At 42.0% G+C, this 25,682-nt stretch overlaps 1 protein-coding gene across 9 annotated transcripts in view; it reads left to right on the top strand.

Moving 5' to 3' along the window:
• ASCC1 (activating signal cointegrator 1 complex subunit 1) overlaps window positions 1-19,242 on the top strand; it is a 146,447-nt gene extending 127,205 nt beyond the window's left edge. For 7 of the 9 annotated variants that reach the window (XM_042961255.1, XM_042961256.1, XM_042961257.1 and 4 more), the window contains one exon: window positions 10,635-10,910. In XM_042961255.1, coding sequence (XP_042817189.1) covers window positions 10,635-10,775 — 141 coding nt within the window. In that variant the 3' untranslated portion in view covers window positions 10,776-10,910. Of the gene's footprint in view, window positions 1-10,634; window positions 10,911-16,972; window positions 17,240-19,017 lie in introns of those variants that run through there. The other 2 variants (XM_042961252.1, XM_042961253.1) reach the window with 2 other exon arrangements.
• Window positions 19,243-25,682: the final 6,440 nt, after the last annotated feature.

Below are 25,682 nucleotides of genomic sequence, written 5' to 3'. Positions count from 1 at the left end.
AGAGTTAAGAAAATGGCAAAGGTGAAGAGATAGAAAATATGAGGGGAAAATATGACACAGAGGGTCCTCAAACAGTGCAAAAATTAAGATTCTAAAAGGAGGGAGCTCCTGGATGGCTCGGTCCGTTAGGTGGCCGACTCTTGATTTCGGCTCAGGTCATGATCTCATAGTCACGAGTTCGAGCCCCACATCAGGCTCTGAGCTCACAGAGTGGAGCCTGCTTCGGGTCCTCTGTCTCCCTCTCTCTGCCCCTTCCCCACTTCAAAAAAAAAAAAAAAAAAAAAAAAAAAAGTTAAAAAATTGAAAAAAAAAAGATTCTAAAAGGAGACAATAGAGAGACTGTTCTTGAACTTGGATGAAGGAGGCTCTGCTCTGGTGTTGCCCCCAGGCACTTGGGAGTTGCAAAGAAAAATCCTCTCCAGAAGACAATTTCATCACCCTCCACCTACTAACATCCCTCCAAGGAACTTCCCCCCCCCAAAATGGCCAGTACACAGAGATAGCGAGGCATCCGAGGAGACCACTCTCTGTAAGCAAACAGACATCCAAAACTCAGACACGACATGCTGGAGTCATCAGACTCAGACTAAAAACAACTATGCTTCCTGTGTTCAAAGGAATAAAAGCCAAGCTTAAAATGTTATCAGGTAATTGGGAACTGTTACAAAAGCAAAGTGACGTAGCAGTTTTTTAAACCAAATAGAAATGCTAGAGCTGGAAAATGCAGTAATTGAAATTAGGAGCTCAGCAGTAACGTAGACAGAGAGAAAGAGATGCAGTGAACTGGAAGGTCAGAAGAAATCCTCCAGAACGTTGCATGGACAGAGGGAAAGGTAAAAATTAGAGCTGAGAGGATAAGAGACCTGTAGGATAGAGCGAGAAGATCCAACGTGCATCTAGTCCCAAGTCCCAGGAGAGAAGAGTGCAAATGGAGCAGAGCTGATGAAAGACACGTGAATTCGAAACAGGAGTTTTGTGAAGTGAGCTTATATCGTACTTTTCTTTCCTACAACCTGTGACTGCATCATGCACAACAAAACGGACAGCCTTAATTACCTAAAGTACTTGGGCCCCAGCAGTTATTAAACTGAATGACTGAAATTTGTTGGCAATAGCTACATTACAAAGAACAAAAAAACAAAACAGAAAATTCAGCTAAAGAATGCTTTTCTTAAAGTAGATGATAAAAAAAAAAAAAGGAGGATAAAAGGTATCCAGGAATTCTTTTTATTATTCTTATAACTTTGCTCTGAAACTGTCAGAATAAAAATTTCTAAATGTAGGAAAGACAGACGTGCACATAGGAGGGGAATAGGACGCTAGCCATTTGCTGTATTTTTAATAACCACCTTCGAGAAGAGTTGAAATCTTAGCTGTGTTTTGTTTCAGTGTTTAGAATAGATGCAGCTTTTATTAATTGTTGATCTTGCTGCAAAAATTGGGCCATTTGATTTCAAAGGGCATAAAAATTTAACATAAGGAGCAATTTTCTGATTAGAATGTTTCATATTAGAACAAGCTACTAGGAAGGTAGTGGCATCTTTCATTAGAATGCTTTTGTTTTAAGAAATGAGAGTTCCATTTCATTTCATTCTCCCTGCTGTCATCCCTTTCAAAGTATTCCCTATGTAATTCCCTGAAACCTATCTCTCACCTCTATTGTTGAACTGAAACAGCACTGTAAAGGTCACCAGTAGTCCCTCTTTGTTCAGTGCCTTGACCCACTTTTACTTTTTTCCAGTAACCGCATTGAGAGTATTAAGTGCTTTTCTCCTTCAAATGTTCTCTTCTCTTGGCTTCAGTGGCAATTGGCTCTCCTGGTGTCTACTGTGCCAGTGAATCTACTTTTTTTTTTTTTTTTTTTTTTTAAACATTCACTGCCTTGTAGGGCTACTTTCTAAGGTTTTGTCCTTATCTCTGTTTTTCTCTTACCCGCAGTCTTGTTCTGTGCAAATTCTACTCATTCTTCACGTACAGATACTACATCCTCCCTAATGGTTGATGACGCTCTTCCCCCTCTCCTTACTTTGATTGTGCAGAGACCTGTCATGTGCTCCCCAGTGTTGAGCAATGTTCCTGTCCCTGGCAACCACTCAGGAAGCTTTTCTGGACTGACTAAAACTGTTTTTTTTACAGGAATCAGATTTTAGAAGAGGAGATGAAAAAGAGTTTTTGTTTGCCAAAGGAGATAGTTTTACCCCATACATGAGATTGTAAACGCTTAGAGCAGGGGCCAGCAAACTACAGTCCGAGGGCCAAATATGTCCTGCCACCTGTTTTGCACATGGCCCTCAAACTGTGAATGTTTTTCATATTTTTTAATGGTTGAAAAAAAAATCAGAAGAAGAGCAATACTTGAGGACATGTAAAGATTATATAAAATTCAGATGTCAGGGTCCATAAATAAGATTTTTATTGGAACACAGCCATCCTCATTTGTTTATGCACTGACTGCTTTTGTGCCACAGTGCCAGAGTTGAGTAGTTGTGACGGACACCATATGGACACCTTGCCTTTTATGGAAAAACTTTGCTGACACCTACATGGTTAGAGTTTAGTTTAATTTTCTTTTATTCCACCCAACACAACTTCCTGCTTTATGATTAGATGTGATGCTCATATTTAATAGACCCTCAAGATATACTAACTATGTCATTTTTAGTTAATAGTCAATCCTATTGAATTTCTATCTACTCGAATATTTTCTAACAAATGTTTGTTTCTTTTTTAAAATGAGTTTACTAGGGGCATCTGTGTGGCTCAGTCAGTTGAGCATCCAACTTTGGCTCAAGTCATGATCTCTCGATTCGTAAGTTCAAGCCCCACATGGGGCTCACTACTGTCAGCGTGGAGCCTGCTTCAGATCCTCTGTATCCCTCTCTCTCTGCCCTTCCCCTGCTCATTCTCATTCTTTCTCTCTCTCTCTCAAAAATAAACACTTAAAAAAATGAGTTTACTAAATTCAAGAAAAAGAGAGTCCCAAATTAAATATACCTATAGCTCATACTTGTAATCTTCTGTTAATAAGTGAAGTTCATTTTTCAATTAAATTTGATTGCAACTTTAGTACTCCATATAGCAAGATTCAGCTGATACAGATCATAATGAACTTGAATTTACACTTAACCTCCTTTTATTTCAGAATACATCCAAAACTAATTTTATATTTCTCTGTGGTATACATTCATTAACTTGAAAGACAAACAATGATTTCTTTAACAGTTTTATTTATGCCTTATTACAGAATATTTTAATAAAAATTATTGAATGAAAAATAAAGAGCATTGCACTTGTAAGTAAATTGTGCTGATTTTATAATTAGCATGAATATCAGAAAAATTGGGGTTTGAGAACAAGCCTGGGACAAGACATCTTGCCAAAATACAGCCACTATTATTTTGCAGTTAGTGATAAAATATGGCTCTGCCTTCATTCATTTTTTTTTTAACATTTATTTATTTTTTGAGAGAGAGAGACCACAAGCAGGGGAGGGGCAGAGAGAAGGAGAGACAGAATCCCAAGCAGGCTCTGGGCCATTAGTGCAGAGCCCAATGTAGGGCTCGAACTCACTGACGTGTGAGATTATGACCTGAGCCAAGATCAAGAGTCAGAGGCTTAACTGACTGAGCCACCCAGGTGCTCCTGTTCTTGACGGTTGAAAACAAAACTTATGAAAATGGGAGATTGCAGGAAATCAGAGGCTTTTTCATATTTTACTAGTAATAGAAATAACATACCATACTTGAAAAGAAATGAAATACTTCTGACAGGTGATGGGACAGTTTTTTCAGGCATCAGAGGTAAAAGAAAAGTGCAATTTGGAATGCTTTAGTTTAGTTTTTTTACATAGTCTTGTTTTAGGCTGTTGGGTTGGGGTGGGAGCCAGGGGATGGGGAAGATGCATATTTTGAGACAATGTCTTGTCCTAAATAGTATTTTACCATAACTTTTCCTCTGCCTTTGTTTATGTATCACTTTGCTTGGAAAGCGAAGTCTTAAATCATTAATGGGGGCAAGCAAAGACAAGATTGTCAGTGAGGTGAAACCATCGTTGAAATGAAACTGGAAGAGAAGCACTTAGCTGATTTTCGACAAAGCCAACATCCATTCTAGAAAAATGCACCTTCTCTGGTCTGTTGCTGTCTGTTCGTACCTGGTATTTCACTCTCTTGAATTTATGCTTATTGGTTATTCATCTTTGCACTGGTGCTGGAATACTTGTATGTGTTGTCTTGGCTCAGGCAGGGAATGATGGGTTTGGAAGGGTCTGACTGCACAATGACAAGATCTAGGCCATGGTTTGGCAAAGACAATGACAGTAGAAAATATCTTCTTGAATACCTACTAAATATAAAACACTAAGCTAGACGCTCGGTGTATTGGGGGAGGGAGAATAAATAATTGTCTTTGGTCCCTCCAATTACATTCCTGTGAACTCTTTGAACAGGGTGCTTGTTTTCATTGTGGGAAATAGTAATCTCTTTTATGTACTCATTTCTAGGGATCCAGTCATATCACTTGGGGTATATATCACAAACTTAGTGAGTTGTGTTATAGTTCATTTGGGGTCCATTGTAGTTGTTTTTTTTTTTTTTTTAATGTTTATTTATTTTTTTTGAGAGAGAGCACAAACTGGGGAGGGGCAGAGAGAAGGGGAGACAGAGGATCCGAAGTGGGCTCTGTGCTGACAGCAGCAAGCCTGAGGTGGAGCTTGAACTCATGAACTGAGAGATCGTGACCTGAGCCGAAGTTGGACGCTTAACTGGCTAAGCGACCCAAGTGTCCCGTTGTGGTTTTTTTAAGTTGTGGTACAACATACATGATAGGAGATTTCCCATTTTAACCAATTTTAGTGTATAATTTAGTGGCATTAAGTGCAATTCACATGGTGCAATCACCACTACCATCCATCTCCAGAACTTTTTTATCATCCCAGTTGAAACTCTGTACCTACTAAACAGGAAGTACTCATCTTCTCCTCCCCTCTTTCCCTGGTACCCACCATTCTACTTTCTGGCTCTATGGATTTGATTACTGTAGGTGTCTCATATAAGAGGAATCATACAATATTTTGCCCTTTTGTTTCTGGCTTTTTTTTAAATGTTTATTTTTTTTTTATTTTTTTTTTTTAACGTTTATTTTTTTTTTAATTTTTTTTTTTCAACGTTTTTTATTTATTTTTGGCACAGAGAGAGACAGAGCATGAACGGGGGAGGGGCAGAGAGAGAGGGAGACACAGAATCGGAAACAGGCTCCAGGCTCTGAGCCATCAGCCCAGAGCCTGACGCGGGGCTCGAACTCACGGACCACGAGATCGTGACCTGGCTGAAGTCGGACGCTTAGCCGACTGCGCCACCCAGGCGCCCCTACGTTTATTTATTTTTGAGACAGAGAGAGACAGAGCTTGAACAGGGGAGGGGCAGAGAGAGAGGGAGACACAGAATCGGAAGCAGGCTCCAGGCTCTGAGCCATGATCCCAGAGCCCGACGTGGGGCTCGAACTCACAGAGCGCGAGATCGTGACCTGAGCTGAAGTCGGACGCTTAACCGACTGAGCCACCCAGGCGCCCCAGTGTTTATTTATTTTTGACAGAGAGAGAGAGAAAGAGAAAGCATGAGCAAGGGAGGGACAGAGAGAGAGGGAAACACAGTCCGAAGCAGACTCCAGGCTCTCAGCTGTCAGCACAGAGCCCGATGCGGGGCTTGAACTCACAAACCGCAGGATCATGACCTGAGCCAGAGTCGGACGCATAACTGACTGAGCCACCCAGGCTCAGGTTTCTGGCTTATTTCAGTTACATGTCTTCAGGCTTCCTCAATGTTGTAGCATGTATCAGGATTTTATTTCTTTTTAAGAATGAATAATGTCCCAGTGCGTATATATACTCCATTGTGTTTTTAGCTACAGTGTAGACAAGCCAGTAGCCAAATATAAATCTGTACCCAGAGATGGTGACAGGGCACTGTCTTCTCTGGAGCAGCCTATTATTTAAAGACCATGTTAGATTGGGTGGCTTGGTGCCAACAATACCTAAGTGTTATTCCAAATGTTAAAGGACACTGGTGCGAACAGATCAAAGAAACAAGAGTGAAGTCCACTATGCCAGGAAACATATTAAGTTGATGACTAATTAAGAAACAATGTCCTCTTTCCCATATCCCAAGGATGAAACAGTTTTCCAATTCATGCTCAAATGTGAACATTATTACAAGTTAAAAGTGAAAACACAGGATGTAAATCAGCCAAAACACCAATTCAGAGTTGACCCTCTCAGTTGTGGATTAAAACATTGACACCATTTTTTTAAATTATAGAGGTCTTGTTTTCCTAACTCCTGAAGTGTGGCAGGGCTTCCAAGGCCTTTTGCTTATTTGAGGTATAGCCCGTTGCAGAGGGGAAGGAGGCCGTCTGAACTGAGTTATGGACAACTAAGTGTGTGTCATAATACATAATGCCACATTGGTGCTGCTGGCTGGGGCTGTGGTTCTGCCAGAGGACGAAGTGTTTCATGCCTCCCTGTGTAATAAGTTGACTTAGTTGAAAATCCAGGATAACACGTGGCAACCTCTCTCTCATCTTCCTGGGAACCACTACAACCTCAGCTATTATTTGGACAACTGTTATTTGTACGTATTTATACTCTTGCCACCGTCTGATGTTGCTGAGGGCCATCTGATTCGCTCAGCTTCTGGATGCTGCTCTCACGTTGGAAAAGTTGGAACAGAGTGGACGGAGCCTGATGACCTTGTTTTCTCCCCTCTCACGTTGTTCTTTTTCTGAATGTGTTGCTCGGCACAGGAGTCAGCCCCTTTATGCCCAGCCTCCCTAATGCCACTTGCCTAGAGACACGCAGGCCAAGAAGAAACCATCTCTGCTGCTGTCCCCTGTGCTCCCTTTCAGGGATTTCTTTCTGCCGACTTGCACCTCTTGTCTGATATATAATACAGAGATCAAACACTTCTGTTGCATTTGTTTGTTTGAGGGATAATTACAAATAATATCTAAGGGATGATTACCAAACTGAAAATAAGAGAGGTGACATATTTGAGTGACCGTGAAGAGGCCTTCTTCCGAGGGCAAGAATTTATCTGCAGAAATATTAGCTACATTCGTTCTGAAAAGCCACCTCCCGGGGGCCTGGAAGAGCCTCTGCTAGCCAGGAGCCACCAGCGGCAGTTTTGCCCTGCTAAGGCAGTAATATCCATGCCCTGAGGCAACGCCTTCTCTGGAATAGATTTTGTAGCCAAACGAACTCCCAGCTGCCCATCTCTGATGGTAATTCTACCTGCTGCTGTGGAACCAGGGCAGAGCGTGCTTTTGTGTGCAGGATTGGTCCAGACTCTGCAGCCCTGGCAGCATGGCCTCCTCCCTCTTCCTTCCTTCTACCTCCACCCCGCATTTTTTTCCTGCTGCTTTTTAAAATTGAACAGCCCTGCAGGGAGGGGAAGTCCCTTGGCATTTTGAGTATTGAGGTGCTCAGCAGAACTGCCTGGCATCCTGTTTGTGTGTAGCTGTTTTAATTCACTCTCTAATAGGTCGTTTGGCCTTACCAGCAGAGTCTTAAACTAAACTTGATAATCCTTATGTCAGCAGTGAGGCTCAGGCCAAACATCCAAAAGTGCAACCCTGAGTGATGATTTGAGGGAAGTTTTGAAGCCTATTATTCCCTGGCTGTGTCTGGCTGGCTTCTCTGCCTGGTGCCTCCTCGGGTCATGCTGTTAACATCCCTCATGCTCACTGCGGCTAAGACAGGCAGGTGGTCCGGGAGAGCAGAGTGAACGAAGGACTCCCACGTTCACGTTCACGTTCACGTTCCCATTCCGTGTAAGGAGCCCCTTCGGTCACTGGAGATGGGACTTGTGCTCTGGTGACGTGCTGGCTCTTGGTGCCCCTTTAACGGATGTGTGCAGAAGCAGGAGTGATGTACCGATGGTAGAAGAGCTACTCCACTGATTCACAGCCTTCTTGCCGCGGTCCTGATGCAGGCACTGATGTTATCGGGACCTCCTCCCACAGACTGGCCTTCACCTTGCTCCCTGGGGCTGCGGTGTCCCAGGCCTTCTGGAAGTACATTATGTCCTCTCTGTATTGGCTATTATTAGCTATTATTATTGGCCCTCTCACCACTTGATTCACTGCAGTTTGTGGTTTCAGACATTAAAAGTGGCATTTTGGGCAGAGTTAGGGCTGTATTTGGAGATGATTCTAGGAAAATAAGTACCTGCCGGCCACTCTGTCTTTTATTCTGAAGTAGGTGTTCCTTTTCCAGTCTGTTTATTCTGAAGGCAGTGTCCCTATTCCAGTCTTTAAAAATACTACAGCCCTGTGAGACCAGATGATGACTGCAGAGGCTGTAAGTTGTCACAGTTCCTACTAAACCTTTTCATTTTTTTCTTTAAAGGAAACTCTGCTCTTTGGTTCCTGTGATGATGGATTAATGGTTATAGTCAGTGAGTGATGATCATAATCAGAGCTCAAAATTCCATCTCATAATTGATCTTGCTGTAGTGCAGCACATCCTTGTAAAGCATTGTCGCTGTTTAAAGATGGAGAAATTGGGGGAAAGAGTGGCTATGTGGTCATTGACAGGAAAGCATTAGTCTGCCCTAAGAACCATTTTGACCTCTCTCTCAATAGAAAAGAAGTTTCTATCTCTGGTTTTCAGACCAATTTGTGTTTTGTCTGTGTGTAGAGGAACACGGCTTAGTATGAATAGGCTCAGTTGTGTTCTTTTGTGATATTTAGGAAGAATCCATAGGAGTACAGTCTTTATGAGTATTTTAAAAGTAGATGGGAGGCTTTTTTTTTTTGACCCCTGGATGCATTGGATCTCCGTTTTCCTTCTTGTCTCCTATCTCCCACATTTACTCGCTTCAGAAGTAATGTCGCATGTAGCCAGAAGAAAAATGTAAAGTACTGAAAGGCTTGAGAATTTGAATTGCATGCTACCTGGGCAGAGATCCAGAATCTTTTTTTTTTTTTCCTTAGGTGAGGGGAATTTTAACAAAACTTTGAAATAAAGCTTATTTGTGGGAAAAAACCTTTATTTGTGATCCTAATTCTAAGTGAGATTAGTACTGTGACCTATGCAGAGCTGTGATATTCTTCAGACCTATTATATTTTCGGTCCGGTGTCCATTACTTTCTGTCTACTACCTAAAGCCTTCCTCTTGGACGTGCAGGCCAATTTCATGAAGAGCATTTCTGACATAGACCGTTATTTGTTCTGTTGCTTTTCAGAGAGGATCTGCCAGGGGCCGTACTGATCGTTTTTCACATCATTTGTTTCTCATTCTTGGCCACAGAGCCACGTGAACACTTTCTTTGCAGTCAGATTCACGCACGTGGCCCAAGGATGGCACTTCTCCACTTGGCATTCTTTGGCACAGATTTGTTATTCGAACCGTGGCCCTCAAAACACACTGGCTTGTGGGTGTGGCCTTCTACTGGCCCGTGTTCTGGGCCTGGTCCTGGGGTCTCTTAAATTTATATCCCAGTATTAGTGGTTCTGGCCTATCTGGTTCCTTTCTTTTAAATGGAGCTAATAAAGCTCAGCTCTGGTTTACATCACAGCAATTTTTTGAAGGGTTAACGAGCTGGGCTTATTGAGATACTTTTAGGTCCTTAGAGGAAAGGTGTGATTTAACCACAGCAAGGCTTCATGCTGGGATTGCCTTCCTACAGAACCCCAAGTGCTTGTCAGACTATCTTCCATTCATGCTCATACCATCCTCCCTGCTAGGGAGGCAGGTGGGTAAGCATTGTTATTGAGTACAAAATAAGTGTTATTACTGTTACTCTTATCTGAAAACGGGGTAATTGTAAAAAAGTAGAACTTGGTAAAACAGATTATGGAAGAAAAACACTGGGGAAAACCTCAGAGTATCACGCTCTTGATGTTGCTGTTTACTTTGGGTCTCAAAAGTCTGATTGCTATACATGAAAACAATAGGAAACATCCCTTCTTCTGGAGAAATGGGACCCGGCACATCCTTCTACATACTTGCAGTAATTGAACACCAGTACTTATTTCCTGTTGCACTGCTTTCTTTATGTTCTAAGGGTTAGTTTAACTCACATCTACCAGGAATGAGTATACATTTCACAGGACTTCTATACGTTGGATCTTTATTTTGGACTTCAAAACTGAATTTCCTCACAGTGGAGTCATGTTGGACAGCATACAGTTCCCTGGGGCCTCTCAGCACAAGAATTGGATGTCCGTAAAAGAGAGATCTTTGGAGAGAGGAGGCCACTACTCTAAGATGGAAGAGAGGGAACAAGCTTCATTTGGGAAGCCAGCTGGGCAGAGGTCCCCAACAGATTTGTCATTGTGCTGTTGAGGATCGGCCATTCATTCAGTTCTGTGGCATGAGGTCACAGATAGAAGGCCCCTTTCCACCCTCTTCCCACCTGTGTCTGAGACTTTTAGTCTCATCTTGCAGCCTCGTCACACATGGAGTTATTTCTGGTCTTTCGTGGTTGTGTCACAGGACCTAGGAAGGGAGAAGTAGGTCTGAAAGGAATGCAAGGAAAAATGACCACAGTTAGCCTTTAAATCTTGCTGTTTGTTTTCTTTCAGTGTATACCACGACATCACTAGAAATCAATAATTCTCTCTGTGTTCTCTCTAGGAAACAAACATGTACAAACTAAGAAATGATAGGCTTCACAGATCACGTGAACAGAGGAAAGCAGGATGGTTGGATTTTATCTGTCATGGAAGCCTTGGCTTTGACCTATTAAAAAAACAAAATTCAACTGAGTACATTTAAAGATCTGATTGACTTTATTAAATGATTCATGAATCCGGCAGCATCCCATCCTTGCAGATAAAAAGGAGCTCCAAGGAGGCGTACAAAATGGAAGGCTTTTATGGGAAGAAGGGAGTTGGGTGCGAAAAAGCAGTTTCTAGCAAAGAATGGTTTGTTTCGGGCAAGGTCACCTTCCTTTAGGGTGAAGGCAGGGGTCTGTCAGGCAAATGACCTCGCCAGTACTTACCAGGTAATTCCAGATTGGTGAAAGGTCACATTCCTGGGAGAGGCTGAAACTGTAGTGAGGTTAGTTATTAAGTCTTTGCTTAATCGGGCATCGGGCTTAGCATAGGTGACTCCATTTGGGGCCTGCTTTTATTTATTTATTTTTTAACAGAGCAAAAATGTTTCATCTTGATAATCCACACTTCTGTCTTTACTTGGTGAAAGGAAAGGTTTGTTCAGTTTTCTAAAGATACTGGGAGTATTCGGTGAAGGATAGCAGCTGCGTGCACAACAGTTTTCAAATGTTGTATTTATACTTACTTAGATTTACGTTTTTCTTCTTAAATTGTCCAGTTTGATACTTATTAATTACAAGTAGTATCACGAATGTTTGAAGTCTTAAATTCTAATTTTATTTCCTTATCAAATATTTGTAGTTTTGTGTAGCTGTTTATCGTTATGTTCCTGTACAGCAGGCTTTTTTTAAAATGCTGGCTTCCAGCACAACAGGGCTCTGTGTTAGTGTGTGTCAGAGATGTTTTCAGAAAGAAAGTGGCTTAGGTTTCAAAATTCCCAAGGGAGTTGTTATAAAACAACAGTGAGGAGAAAAAACTCAGCATGATTTAAATACCTCAACATGATTCTTTTTTAATTTAAATTTTTCCTGTTAGGTCTTTTATTTCCCAAACAATAGACTGCTTTGCTCTTCCTGAACTACTTTAGGCTAGAGAGAATTTTTTTGAGTTTAAGCTCTTTCCTCTTTCCTGTCTCAGGTACCTAATTAAATAGAGCCACTTGTGCTTATGTTCATCCAGAATTCCAGTAGAATTCTTCCAGCTGAACTAGAGCAATCCCACAGCAGGTTCCGGATACAAAGGTGGCAAGGAAAGTAGGAGTAGCAGGTGAAAGAATGTGCTCATTTCAGTCACCTCAGCGTGACTGGCTGGGGTGCCCTCACTGGGGCTTGAGCTGGGGTGTTGGAAGGGGCACCACCCACAGAAAGGGGCTGGGGGTGCAGCGGTACAGGAGCCCAGGTTCCAGAAGTTAGGCTGCCTAGGCTTACATCTCCATTTGCCTTTCTTTTTCTTTTCCAGCTTTATGAATCTCAATTTTGCACCCTTTACTGGCCATGTACCTGTGGGCAAGTTACTTAAGCCTTTTAAACTTCAAGTTCAGCTATAACATGGGAACTAATAATAAGTATCTGCTCCTTGGGGTTTTGAGGATCCAGTCGGATGGCCTCATGAAGCCCAAAGCATAATGCCTGGCACACATACTTGCCGAGTAAGTTGGCCAGTAACAATCTTTATTTTATTAGGGTTGTCAATACATATGTACTGTTCACTCTGATTTTTTAATAGACATTTAATAATACCGGCATTGGTAACTTTGTTAAAAATATCTCCTATTTTGGGGGCGCCTGGGTGGCTCAGTTGGTTAAGCATCCAACTCTTGATCTCAGTTCAGGTCTTGATCAGTTCAGGGTTATGAGTTCAAGCCCCGCGTTGGGCTCCGCATTGGGCCTGAAGCCTACTTTAAAAAAAAAAAAAAAAAAAAAAAAAAAGAATCTCCTGTTACAATACATTTGAGTTCATAAAAATTTAAATGGACCTGGTAAAAACCCCCATAAGGGAAGTAAAAGACACATGACAAAGGAAGGGGGGATATATTTGCAATTCATACCATAGACAAAAGGGTTTACTTCTCTACTGTATAAAGAACTACTAGTCACTAAAACAATAGACAGTTGTAAAGGTTTTTATGGTGATATGCTTCCATTTAACTGTGCTACAGATTTCATGTTGTGAATACATATATACTCCGAGCAAAACGGGAAAACTTTAGGTTGGAGCGGGGCTTGGGACACATGTTGCCAAAGAAACGGCCATGAGTGTGTAAACAGACCTGAAATTTTTGTTTTTCCCCATAAGATAGCTCCCTCTCAGAAATGTTCTGTTACGTCCATGGTACCCTCATATTTACTCTGTCATCCAGGATTTTTCTTATCTCCTTTTCCTGACTCCCCCATCTCCAGAAAGTCACTGAGTCTTTTCTGTGTTTCATTCAGAGTATCTCACATCTGCTCCAGTCTTTCCAGTCATGCAACTACTAATCTCTGTCATGACTGAGCTGCTGCTCTGGTTTCCTTTACTTTGTCTTGCTCCCTCGTCCCTTCAGCACAGTATACCACACCCAGATCAGTTTCCCTAAAACAGGGTTTCATGTTGGGCCACCAGCCTTCAGTGGTTCCCCACCATCTAGAATGGAGTCTGACTTCTGAACCGGACCCTCAGGGTCCCTTAATGTGATTCACCGTCCTATGTCTCTGGACTTAGTCTTTCTCACTATGATTCTTCAGGGACCCTCCAAACACCTAACTTGGTCTGCTTGACCCTGCTGCCCTTGCCCATTTCTGCCTTCATGCTAATCTCCTCCTTCTGTTTTCTGAGTCTTATACTTGCTGCAAGCCCCAGCTCAGTTCCCGTCTCCTCTAGATGGCTGTCCTAGGTGCCCAACGTCAGCGCCCATTGTTTTCTTGCCTTGATGCATTTACTGATTGCCTGTACCTCCCCTCTCACACTTAACCTTTGCCACCTTTGTTGTCTTCGGTAAACTTTTTCACTGAAGCAGGACATACTACAGAAAAGTACCTAGATCACAGAGTAAGTCAGTAACTTTTCACGAGGTGGACACACCCGTGTCATCCATGTTTCTCTCTTCTGATTCACACCCTGTCTCCCTAACTAGATGGTAAGCACCTGGGAGACAGAACCAAATCGCATGCCTTTGCATAAAAATGCATCACATCAGGTACTCGGTGACATTTCAGATCAGGAATTGGAGCTAAGAAAGGGGTCTAGGCTTTGACAAATAAGAAATACATAGAAATTTAAAGGAGTACACGAAATTTCCATTACTAACTACAAATTCTTTCTTGACAACTAGTTAACAGTTGAGGCACGATTAGAGGGAATATAGCTTTGGCGAGTCCTGTTCAAGGATTCCTAGATGGTGACCTGTATGTAAATAAGACCTTTAAATCTGTTGCCAACAAGGCCATGTCATACTTTCTCTTTTCAGACATAATGTTCACAGACATATGCAGCATGAGTTTTTGTTGTCATTGTCTCCAGCAAATATTTATGGATCACATGCATCCTACTAGGTACGGTTCCAGTGTATGGTGCTATTCAGCTGTGAATAACATAAAAGATCCTTCCTCTGTAGAGCTTATATTTTAATGAGTCACTAGAAATAGTTGACAGAACTAAAAGAAAGGCTTAAGACTAAAGATACAAGGACTAAACAATACGATAACTGACAAATTGTTACAAAATCCTCATCAACATACAGAGAGAAAAAGAACATGGAGATAGGAGGGGCTAAAGGAAGATTAGCACCACCCTAGGGGTTTCTGGGTAAGAAATCCATTTATGATATTATCAAAAGGTATGAAAGAGGATGGCAACTCAGAAAGGTAAAACAAGTTCAGGGTTAGAGAGAACAGATGTCAAAACCATCATAGGAAATACTCAGTTTTCAAGAGCACCTTACAGTTTATAAGGAAGGTACTTTGACTTGTTCCTCTTACTGGATTTTTGCGCACTCTGATCTCGTACAGTGGGTGGTATCATCTACGCACAGTCATGCAGCTCCCGTGTGCCGGGTGTAAGTTGACGCTGACTGCAGCACTCTCCCAGGCTGCTCTTATCACCATATTTACTATTTACTTTAAACCTAAAGCATGAGGATCTCTCTGGCAGATCACGCCGTCTACAGGTTATCCACATAAGGCAAGGTAAAGTTACAGGGGTATCACTTGCCAGCTCCCAGCTGTGGCTCTATCACTTGGAAACATAAGCAGAGGGAATGGAAGGTAGAGGACCCACCCATAGGCTGCTAATCCTTAAAAAGTAACTTGTTGAAAGTGTTATGAGTTCCCTTTTAGTTTAGTTTTGTCTTGTCTTTTATTGCCCCTTTGGTGATACCTTTTTAGCATGTAGAAGGCTTTGGTTTGCAAAGCTATAAATCTGCCAGTCTTGTCGACATGGCTTTCACTTCAAATTAATGTTCAGCAAAGGGATTAGCAGATAACCGTTTCGGGCTGTATTTCTTTACACAAAAGGGTGGATATGGTTTGAACAGGCTGCCAAAGCCAGGAAGAGAAGTTAATTGTATAAATCAATGCAGGCAAGAGCTGGTCACCTTTCTGAAAGACAAGACAATGCAGCATACAACCTCTAAATAGATCTTTGGGGTCAAGTTGATGTCATGTTGAAGGATCAATATTTACGGGGCTTTATAAAGTTAGCCTTTAATGAACCCCAGGCATTTTGCTAGGTCATTAATTGCAGGAAGAGGAAAGGCAACAGCTATCGAAGTCCATGGCTGTGGAGCTTGTGTAAAAATAAGTGAAGAGACGGTCACTTGCTTATGTGCAAACGTCCCATCCTAGGTTCTCCCCAAGCATTGTTGGGTTTGTGTATTAAAAGACTTTCTTGAGATTTGACTGACATTTTAAGAAACGGCAACTCTTGTATCCTAACAGAAGTAAGACCCTTTACACTTCAACAACGTTATCTAAGCAGTTAATTTTCCTAAGCAGGGATGAGTTCTGATTATCATTTTAGATTCTGCCTTATAATTGTGCTAATCACAAGGGCCGGTCCCTCTCAGAGTATGACTCATCCCTCTCTCTGATACCCTTGAAAGCTTTTAGAGTGAAGAATTGGGGCACCTGGCTGGTTCAGTTGCTAGAGGGTAGAACATGTGACTCTTGATCTTGGGGTCATGAGTTCAAGCCCCAAGCTGGATATGGAGCCTACTCTAAAAAAATAAAATATTTTTTTAAAAAGTGAAGAATTATAATATAAACTTACTTTAGGATGCTAGCTTGAATCCAAGTCAGGTGGAAGGTTGTTGATAAATATCATCATTTTTGGGGTGCCTGGGTGGCTCAGCCAGTTGAGCGTCCGACTTCAGCTCAGGTCATGATCTCACGGTTCATGGGTTCGAGCCACGCATTGGGCTCTGTGCTGACAGCTCGGAGCCTGAAGCCTGCTTCGGATTCTGTGTCTCCCTCTCTCTCTCTGCCCCTCCCCTGCTCACACTCTGTCTCTGTCTCTCAAAAGTAAATAAATAAATAAATAAATAAATAAATGTAAAAAACAAATTTTTTTTAAAATATATTATCGTTTGCACGTGTAATATCATCCAGTAGAAGACTATTTGGTATATATAAGTGTTCTGTATTCCTCACGAGGTTGTCAGGATCACTCCTGGGTTAGGAACCTTATCTTCTATTTATTTTAGTCAGTGCTTCTACCAAATGTTGTTGACTAGTTGGAGGAAGGTACCGTGTCAGATTTTCTCTTGACTGTCATCAGATCCCATTGAGGGTCCTGTCAAGTCAGGGCTGAAAATCATAGAGACAGCTTTGTTGGGCCCTGGGAGTCAGGGTGTTTGTTATAAGTTCTTGGTCAGAGCTGCTCAGCAGATAAATTTTAAAATTGACTTTTCAGCTCTCTTCTCCTAGTGCATCTTGTTAGAGGAGGCTTTAAAATTCAGGGCGCCTTGGTGGCTCAGTCAGTTAAGGGTCCAACTTCAGCTTATGATCTCGCAGTTTGTGGGTTCAAGCCGCGCATCTGGCTCAGTGCTGACAGCTCAGAGCCTGGAGCCTGCTTCAGATTCTCCGTCTCCCTCTCTTTCTGCCCCTCCCCTGCTCACACTCTGTCTCTCTCTCTCTCTCTCTCTCTCTCAAAAATAAATATTGAAAAAAAAATTTTTTTTAATTCACCGGAGAGAAGAGCTACTGTTCTTTTCTCACTCCCACCCACATCCAGGATCGTTTTTCAGAATAAATACTGAAAAGAAAAAGCATGAGAGGTTTGTTGGGATGGTTGCAGTGTTTTTTACAAGAGAATCTGCTATTTGCTCTTTTCACCTGTAGTTTTCTTTGGACACTCATTTGGATTTGTATTCTCTCTTTTCAGCTCTTTGAGAACTTCTACTTTGGCACCCTGAAGCTCAATTCCATTCACATCTCTCAGAGGTTCACAGTAGACAGCTTTGGGAACTACGCCTCCTGTGGGCAAATTGACTTCTCCTGAGGAGGATCTTGGGAAGCGCCAAAAATTGAACATCCTCCCGAGGTGCCAGGCGAAGAAGATCTTTGTTTTTATTGCCGATGAGGGATGTGGAAATTTGGATGGTGACTTTCCTGGGTGGTTCCCCACAACACAGCGTGGTCTCTAATATAATACTTGTCCACAGTCAGCAAACTGCCGGTCAGCCCAGGTGGTTGTGGGCACAAGGGGAACTTGTGTCTGGAACCCTTGGCTTGTTCCTCTTTCACAGGGTCTACTTTCTTTCTGAAGCTCTTCTCTGGAAACGTACCGCTCAAGCCCACTGGAGCTAAGATTCGCATTATTTCTTATACACGTACTGATTTTGCCCCAGCCGTTAAGCTCTTTCATATTAACACTTTAAAAGAGAGTTTTATTTTTTTATTTTTATTTTTTAATATATGAAATTTATTGTCAAATTGGTTTCCATACAACACCCAGTGCTCATCCCAAAAGATGCCCTCTTTAATACCCACCACCTACCCTCCCCACCCTCCCACCCCCCCATCAACCCTCAGTTTGTTCTCAGTTTTTAAGAGTCTCTTATGCTTTGGCTCTCTCCCACTCTAACCTTAAAAGAGAGTTTTAAAGACATGGTTTTATTACCGTCTCCACGTAAATCGAATGTCTCCAGTTTTAACAAGGTTTGATTTTTACTTCCCTTTGTACTGTAACTTTTAATCACTACCCAGAATTCCTTTGTGGTAAAAAACACATGACATGAAGTTTACCATCTTAACCATTTCTTTGTAAGTGTGTAGTTCAGTAGTAGTAAGTATATTCACGTTGTTGTGAAACATCTCCAGAACTTTCTCATCCTGCAAGTCTGAAACTATACCCATTAAACAACTCTCCGTGTCCCCCTCCCCCAAGTCTCTGGCAGCCACCCTTCTGCTTTCTCTTTCTATGAGCTTGACTGCTTTAGATACCGCATATGAGTGGAATCATACGGTATTTGTCTTTTTGTGACTGGCTTATGTCACTTAGCGTGACGTCCTCAAGGTTCATCCATGTTGTGTAGTGCATGTCAGAATTTCCTCCCTTTAAGAAAGGCCAAATAATATTTTGTTTGACGTGTACCCTGTGTTTTGTTTATCCATTCAGCCACTGATGGATGCTTGGGTTCCTTGACTGTCGTGAACAGTCCTCTGTGAACACGGCTGTACAGATACCTCTTCCTGATCCTGCTTTCAGTTCCTTTACTACTCAGTTTTATCTTCAGCGAAATAACATCACGTTTTTTTTTTTTTGATCTTTTACTTTGGTCTGTCCTTTTTCTTCTGAAGTTGGTACCCTTTTATGTTTGTTGGATTCCTGTTCCTTATCCTACCCCCCAACCCCCAGCCTTCCCAGGCCAGTGATGGAGTTGCAGTATCGTAGCTCCTTTGTGTCAACTCTGCGGGGCAGCAGCAGCAGAAACCGCGATGGCATCAGCAGGGCCGTGCACGGTTCCACGGGGCAGAGTCAGCTGCGGAAGGACCGTCGCCCTTCCTTGCTCCAGCCTCGCTCTCACCTTCCTCTCCTCTTCACATTTCTTCTCCCTCCATGTCCCCTCTTTCTCTTTCCTTCATTCCTTACTCTTGATTCCTTCTGTTTGAAAAGTGTGATTCTGAACCCTGTGCATTAAGGCCACTACCTAGTAAGGGCTGTGTAGAACACTCAGGTTTGCTTATCAGTGTGACTGCCCAGATCACTTGTGAATAAATGAATTTCCAGAGTTACTGTTTTTCTTTCACTCTTACACAGTTTTAGTTTGATTCCCTTAGTCAACGTATGTCAGGACACAGTGTTGCCATCACTTAGTTGCTGGCATAGCTGTTAACCGTTCCTCCAGAACTTACATGTTCGTGCCTGCAGGGTTGGTTTTTCCCCAAACACTCAGTAACATGAGATTTTATCTCGTTTGCCTTCAGTGGTTGGATGGCGCGGTGTGCACGGTGCAACAAGTTCTCCCAGAGATTGTGCTGCATAGCAACGTTGACAGTGGAGTTTGGTGCCCTCACCTCATCTCCGAGCATCTCTCTTACTGCCTTCTTTCTGCCACCCGCCACTGGGCAGCCTTGCCCAGGAAGTAAAGATGTCTTGTTTTGTTTTTAATGTTTTTTCATGTTTATTTATTTTTGAGAGAGAGAGAGAGAGAGAGATGAGTGAGTGCAAGTCGGGGAGGGACAGCGAGAGAGAGAGAGGGAAGGAGATAGGATCTGAAACAGGCTCCATGCTGATAGCAGAAAGCCGGATGCGGGTTCGAATTCAGGAACCATGAGGTCATGACCTGAGCTGAAGTCGGACACTTAACTGACTGAGCCCCCCAGATACCCCTAAAGAGGTCTTATTTTGGATGTTAGAGATTTATGACTTGTGTTTCTAGTAAATTTTTTTATCTTTGGAAAATGTAACTTTATATACCAAATCCTCAATTCTTTTTTTTTTTTAAGATTTTATTTTTTAAGTAATCCCTACACCCAATGTGAGGCACGAACTTACAACCCTGAGATGAAGAGCCACATGCCAAGCACCCCCAAATTCTAAATTCATAATAGAATCGGAACTTCTGTTATTTAAAATTTAGAGGCAACTGTGCATTTTAAGGACATATTGTATTATTAAGTAATTTTTCACAAGTAATTTACTCTCCTCTCACGACTTTATGGTGGATTTTTCCAGAGGCTACGTGACGTAGTGACATCATCACTCTGATGGTTAATGGAGCGTGTGCTTATGTATTTTTGTATTTCCTAGAATCTTGTAAGTTGTAGAAATTCAGAAGAATCTCTCAAGATTCAGGGTCCCCTCTCACCAAATTGTAATGCGGTTCGTATTGGAAGATTTGCTGTGTTTATAATCAAATCTCCTTAAATATTATCAGTTAGTATTTCATCCTGTATTGAAATAGAGTTAAATTGCAGCTAACATCACTCCAGCCAGTTTTTGAGGCACTGATTTCACCCAGCTCCTCAAAGAGGAGGAGGGAAGACAATCCCACTGCAATTATTACACAAGATCTGTGCTGTTATATAAGGAATTTTGGCATGGAGAATAATTTTGATTTTTTTGGAGGGGACAGAGTTTGCCCCAGATGAACTCCTTACCCATGGTAGAAACATGATAAATGTTACTTATAGTGGTTATTTTTTTAAGTGAGCTCCAGAGTTTACTACATTGGACATTGATGAGAATCCAGCTTCGTAAAGACACAAAGTTTGCTTCAGGTTCGCTTTTGTGTTGTGCTCTTTTCCTGGAGCTGACAGGAACCCGATGGCACCAGAGGTATACTGAGTTGAGAAACACCTCTCAAATTCTTTTAAAAAAATTTTATTTTATTTTATTTTTTTTAACGTTTATTTATTTTTGAGACAGAGAGAGACAGAGCATGAACGGGGGAGGGTCAGAGAGAGAGGGAGACACAGAATCGGAAGCAGGCTCCAGGCTCTGAGCTGTCAGCACAGAGCCCGATGCGGGGCTCGAACTCACGGACCACGAGATCATGACCAGAGCCAAAGTCAGAAGCTTAACCGACTGAGCCACCCAGGCGCCCCTCAAATTCTATCTTAATGCCTATAGGGAACATGGATATCAAAGCCCCAGGATGCTATAGCTGTTGTGGCTGTTTTATTAATAGCTTTTTGGTTGTCAATAACAAAATTTTTAAATTTTTTTTTCAATGTTTATTTAGTTTTGAGAGACAGAGCGTGAGTAGGGAAGGGGCAGAGAGAGAGGGAGACACAGAATCCAAAGCAGGCTCCAGGCTCCAAGCTGTCAGCACAGAACCGACATGCGGCCTGAACCCACCAACTGCGAGATCATGACCTGAGCTGAAGTCAGAGGCTTAACCAACTGAGCCACCCAGGCACCCCTAATAAAATGTTTTTTAAACAAAAGATAAAATAAATTCACTTTGTGAAAAATAATCTAGCTGTACATTCATGCTTTATGTTTTTTTCAATATGCATTTTATACTTCAGTTTAAATGTTTTAAAAACAAATTTCATCCTCCAGAGGTTAGTCCTCCCTATGCATTTAAGCACATATCATATATCATACTGTTAAATAGTTTTTCACAAATAATAAATAATATTCGTGGAATGCTCACATTTGTCATTTATTTGTGTATAAGCTCATTTAATCTTTACAACAGCCCACTTAACTTGGTATTATTCATTACCCTCATTTTACAAACTGAGGCTTCACAAGGTTAAGAAATTTGCCTGAGGTCATAACAGGCTTATACCACCAATTCTTAAAATGTGATCCGTGGACCCCCTGTGAGTCCCTGAGAACCTTTTAGGGCTGTATGTGGTCCACACTATCTTCTTAAAAATACTAAGGTATTATTTGCCTTTTTCACTCATTCTCTCATGAGTGTGTACAGTGGAGTTTTCCAGAGGCTATGGGACATGGTGACATCATCACTGATGGTTAATGGAATATGTGCTTGTATATTTTGTGTTTTCTAGAATTTTGTAAAGTTGGAAGGTTTACATTATGTTTTTAGACTTTAACTCCTTTTGCTCTCAGTACTTCTGTACTCCAGCTACCTGTTTTCAGTTTTATCTGCTGTTACGGGCTGAATTACATGCCTGAGAATTTATATGTTGAAGCCCTAACCCCTCAGTAGCTCAGAATTGCAACTGTGTTTGGGGACAGGGCCTTTAAAGAGGTGATTAAGTAAAAATGAGGCTGAGGCTTTTAGGGTGAGCCCTAATCCAGTCTAACTGATGTCCTTATAAGAAGAGGAACTTTGGACACACAAAGAAACATCAGATCCCTGGCCTCCCAAGGTCCACCCCCTGGGTCTGTCTTCAAAAAGGGTTGGTGATGACATCACCAAGGCAACCGGTGATTGCAAGGGTCTGAGGATTACAGTGAAACTGACCTTCTAGCACAGACAGGCCCCAATTGAGGTAGTTCCTTCTGCCTTGCCCTGATCCAGGGGCTGCAATGCTGATGGCTGCTAACTTCCTGACATGAACAGTGATGTGGAGAAATGTCCAGTTAAGAACTAGAAAAGAGAATATTTCAATAGAGGATTGTTTGACAACCAAAGGAAAAAAAAAATCTGTGCATGCACAGAGGAAAGACCATGTGTGACACAGCAAGAAGGCAGCTAGCTATCTGCAAGCCAGGAAGAAAGACCTCAGGACAAACCAAGCCTACCAACACCTTGATGTTGGACTTGTACTCTCCAGAACTTTGAGAAAATGCATTTCTATTGTTTAAGCCACCCAGTTTGTGGTATTTTGTTATGGCAGTCCTAACGAACTAATATGCCTGTGCTTTTTTTTTTTTTTAAGTTTATTTATTTTGAGAGAGAGCATGAGTGGAGGAGGGGCAGAAAGAGAGAAAGGGAGAGAGAGAATCCTACGCAGGCTCCACACTCCTAAGCGTGGAGCCTGATGTGGGGCTTGAACTCCCGAACCATGAGATTGTGACCTGAGCTGAAATTAAGTTGGACACTTACCTGACTGAGCCCCCCAGGCACCCCAGTAATATGCTTATTATAACGCAGGAGCTAATCTGTGTGTCTTGAGCCAGACATTAAAGAAACTTGCAAAAATGTAAGTGCCCTCTTCTAGATTTTTTTTGGGGGGGGAATATAGTTGTGTTTCACAAAATACGTTATTTTGTTAATATGTAATGGGTTCATTACTCTTCTTTTTAAATAAGCATTTTTTCCCCGATTCTCGGATTTCTTTAAAGATCTGATTCTTTTTAAAGAGCAGTTTTAAGTTCACAGCAAAATTTAGAGGCAGGCTTAGTTTTATTTTCAAGTACAATAGATGATATCTATATCTATATATCTTACATAAACCAAAGTTACATAAACCAAAGTTCTATTGAGGATTCCTCAATACACTTTGAGTGTAAAGGACTCCTGAGACCAAAAAGCTTGAGAACTGCTATACTACACTATACTTCTTCCAAATAGGATCATATTACACATGAGCTTCTGTAACAAGCTCTTCTCATCCGGCAATATATAGTGGGACATTAGTTGTCAATACAGGTTACATTATTATTATTATTAATTATTTTGTTATTTTAGAGCAAGCACATGTGCACAGGGGAAAGGGGCAGAGGGAGGGAGAGAGAGAATCCCAAGCAGGCTCCATGCTCATCATGGAGCCCGACAAGGGGCTTGATCCCACAACCCTGGGATCGTGACCCCAGCTGAAATCAAGAGTGGGGCGCTCAACCGACTAAGCTACCCAGGCTCCCCCTACCTATGTTATTTATAATGTCTGTGCACTAGTCCATTGTGTGTATGTATTGTACTTTAACTAGTTGGTCCCTGAGTAATGGACAATGAGTTGGTTTCCAGGTATGGCTATTATAAACAATTCTGGATTGAATATCTTCATGCATTTTTTTTTAATGCTTGTGAAGTCATCCAGAAATGAGATTAAATGGTTTTAAAGATGTGGTTAGATTTAAATTTCTTATTTGGAAATGAGGGTTCTTCCATTTTGTATTGCTAAATATTAAATACAAACAGAAAAATGCATAAAACATACATACCATTTAACAAATATACCCGGCAGCTTTGGGGCCCATTGGTCTGAAAAGGCTGACCTGCTAAGTAATTCTCTCATAGTTTGGGAAAAACTTCTTCTTTATAAATTTCAACTGTCCATTTTCTACAGCTCTTTTACCTGTCGTCTGGAAAATTGGATTCTCTCTCCTAAATTAGCTTTCCTATTATTAGCTTAACTAACAGTCCTGGACTCCTGTGGGTTTGCTTTCAGAGCAAATCAACTGACCCAGCTTGAAGGTGTGGCCCAAGACCAGTTTCTCTGGAGGAGCTGCCCAGGAGTGTGGGAAACCTTTTGACCTTCAAAAGTCTGGAAACATCTATTGTCTTATTGATGGGCATCTTGTCAGTGCCCTTCCAAACTCTTTATCAGGCAACTTTGGTAATTCTAGAAGATCAGGGACTTCATGAGATAGTACTGGAAAGGGAGAGCTATAATCTAGAATCTACTGCCTCAGTGCCTTGTGGTACACACTTAGCTTTGCTAGAAGACTAGGATGAGATGATGCGGGGAAATGGCAAGTTTTAGCACATCTTCAGAACTATGGTACATCAGAGCCTTCTCTTCCCAACCTGAGAGAAGAACTAACATTTTGTAAATGCCCACTGTGCTCAAGCACTTAATATGTGATTTTGCATGAGTTTCACAGCAATCTTCTGAGATCTTCTGCAATCTGTAATAGAAACAAGATTAGGGAATTTGCCCAATAACACAGCTAACAAGCGGGATCACCCCAGTCTGACAACAGACTGTGTTCTTCCACTATACCATGCTGCTATAAAACCCAGCCAGGTAGCTTTATTTACTGGGAGATGAAGAGATCAATGGCCAGGGCCTCACTGCAGCACCACCTCTAAATCCAACCGCAAAGCAAAAAGAAAACACGGAAAAGGAGCTATTGTTTTCTGTTTTCCCAAAGGGATCCCAACCCAAGCCATTGATGCGATCAGAATTCCCAGGCAGGCCAGATTCAGGGTGACTACGAACCGTATTACCTGTGTTTTTTTCCTACCGATTAAGATCATGTGTTTCATTGCCTTTGTTTTTTTGTTTGTTTTGTTTCTTTTTTTTTTTTTAAATATCACAGCAGCCAAGTCTTTTTGTAAAAACACAATCTAGGGCTTGGGTCCCAAAAGTTCCTTATGTTTTGTCCTGTCAGATTCTCTGTTTCCTTTTCAATTTATCTGTAATGTAAGCCTCACCCCATTTCTGCTCTGATCCTGGGACTGCCCAGCCTCCAGCCTTTCCAACTGGTATGTCAACACATTTCTACAGGTAATGATAAGGGTCACAATATTAACAAAAACCTGGACACCTCAAAACCAGCCTCCCCCCGCAACCCCCTTCCCCAGTGGCTTATTAAAATCAACTTGAAGTCAAAACCATGAACAAATGTGCCTTTTCCAAATTTGCAGCCTCAAGACAGATGAAATGGTCAAACGTGTTTGCCTTTTAGGGTTGCCCTTAGGAAGAGCTAACAAAAGGGGTGACGGCCCTTAAACAGCTGCTTGGGGAGAAGGACATCTGCCTCTTTTACCAGCCATTCAGTGCTCAGGCCTTGCCTTGAAAAGAGCACACGGGGCTGGGAAGCAATAGTTCTGGGGCAGCCAGTTGTTATATGGCTTTTGTCTTAACGAAGTCACCCATTACTGTTAGAGCCATAAGTCTGCAGGAAGCCAGCTGTCAGGGCTGTGGCACAGGCCCCTCTGGGTGGCAGGCAAGGGGAGACAGTGTCTGTGGCCAAATTCCCTTTTAGACACCTGAGCCTGGCTGGCTTTGTAACTGGAGAGATTTGTGTCCTCCCCACTCCCATCTTCCCTGGGGAGACCACGGGGCGCTTTCTCTTGCCCTCCACCCTTGGAGAGACATCGGGGACATCTCGGGCGTTGGATTCCTTGGTTTGCAACTCCCCAAGTGCTTAGCTGGGCTGGGTTCTGCTTCGGTTGGCTGGCGTTTGGCGCTCTCATCTAGCGCTTCCCTTTGAAATCTACCCCCTCCTTTTTTTTTTTTTTTTTTTTTTTTTTTTTTTTTTTTTTTTTAAACCAGGT

Source organism: Panthera tigris, chromosome D2, assembly GCF_018350195.1.
Source record: "Panthera tigris isolate Pti1 chromosome D2, P.tigris_Pti1_mat1.1, whole genome shotgun sequence".
In the NCBI taxonomy this organism is placed as follows: Eukaryota; Metazoa; Chordata; class Mammalia; order Carnivora; family Felidae; genus Panthera; species Panthera tigris.
This window is presented reverse-complemented; position numbering and strand designations above follow the sequence as displayed.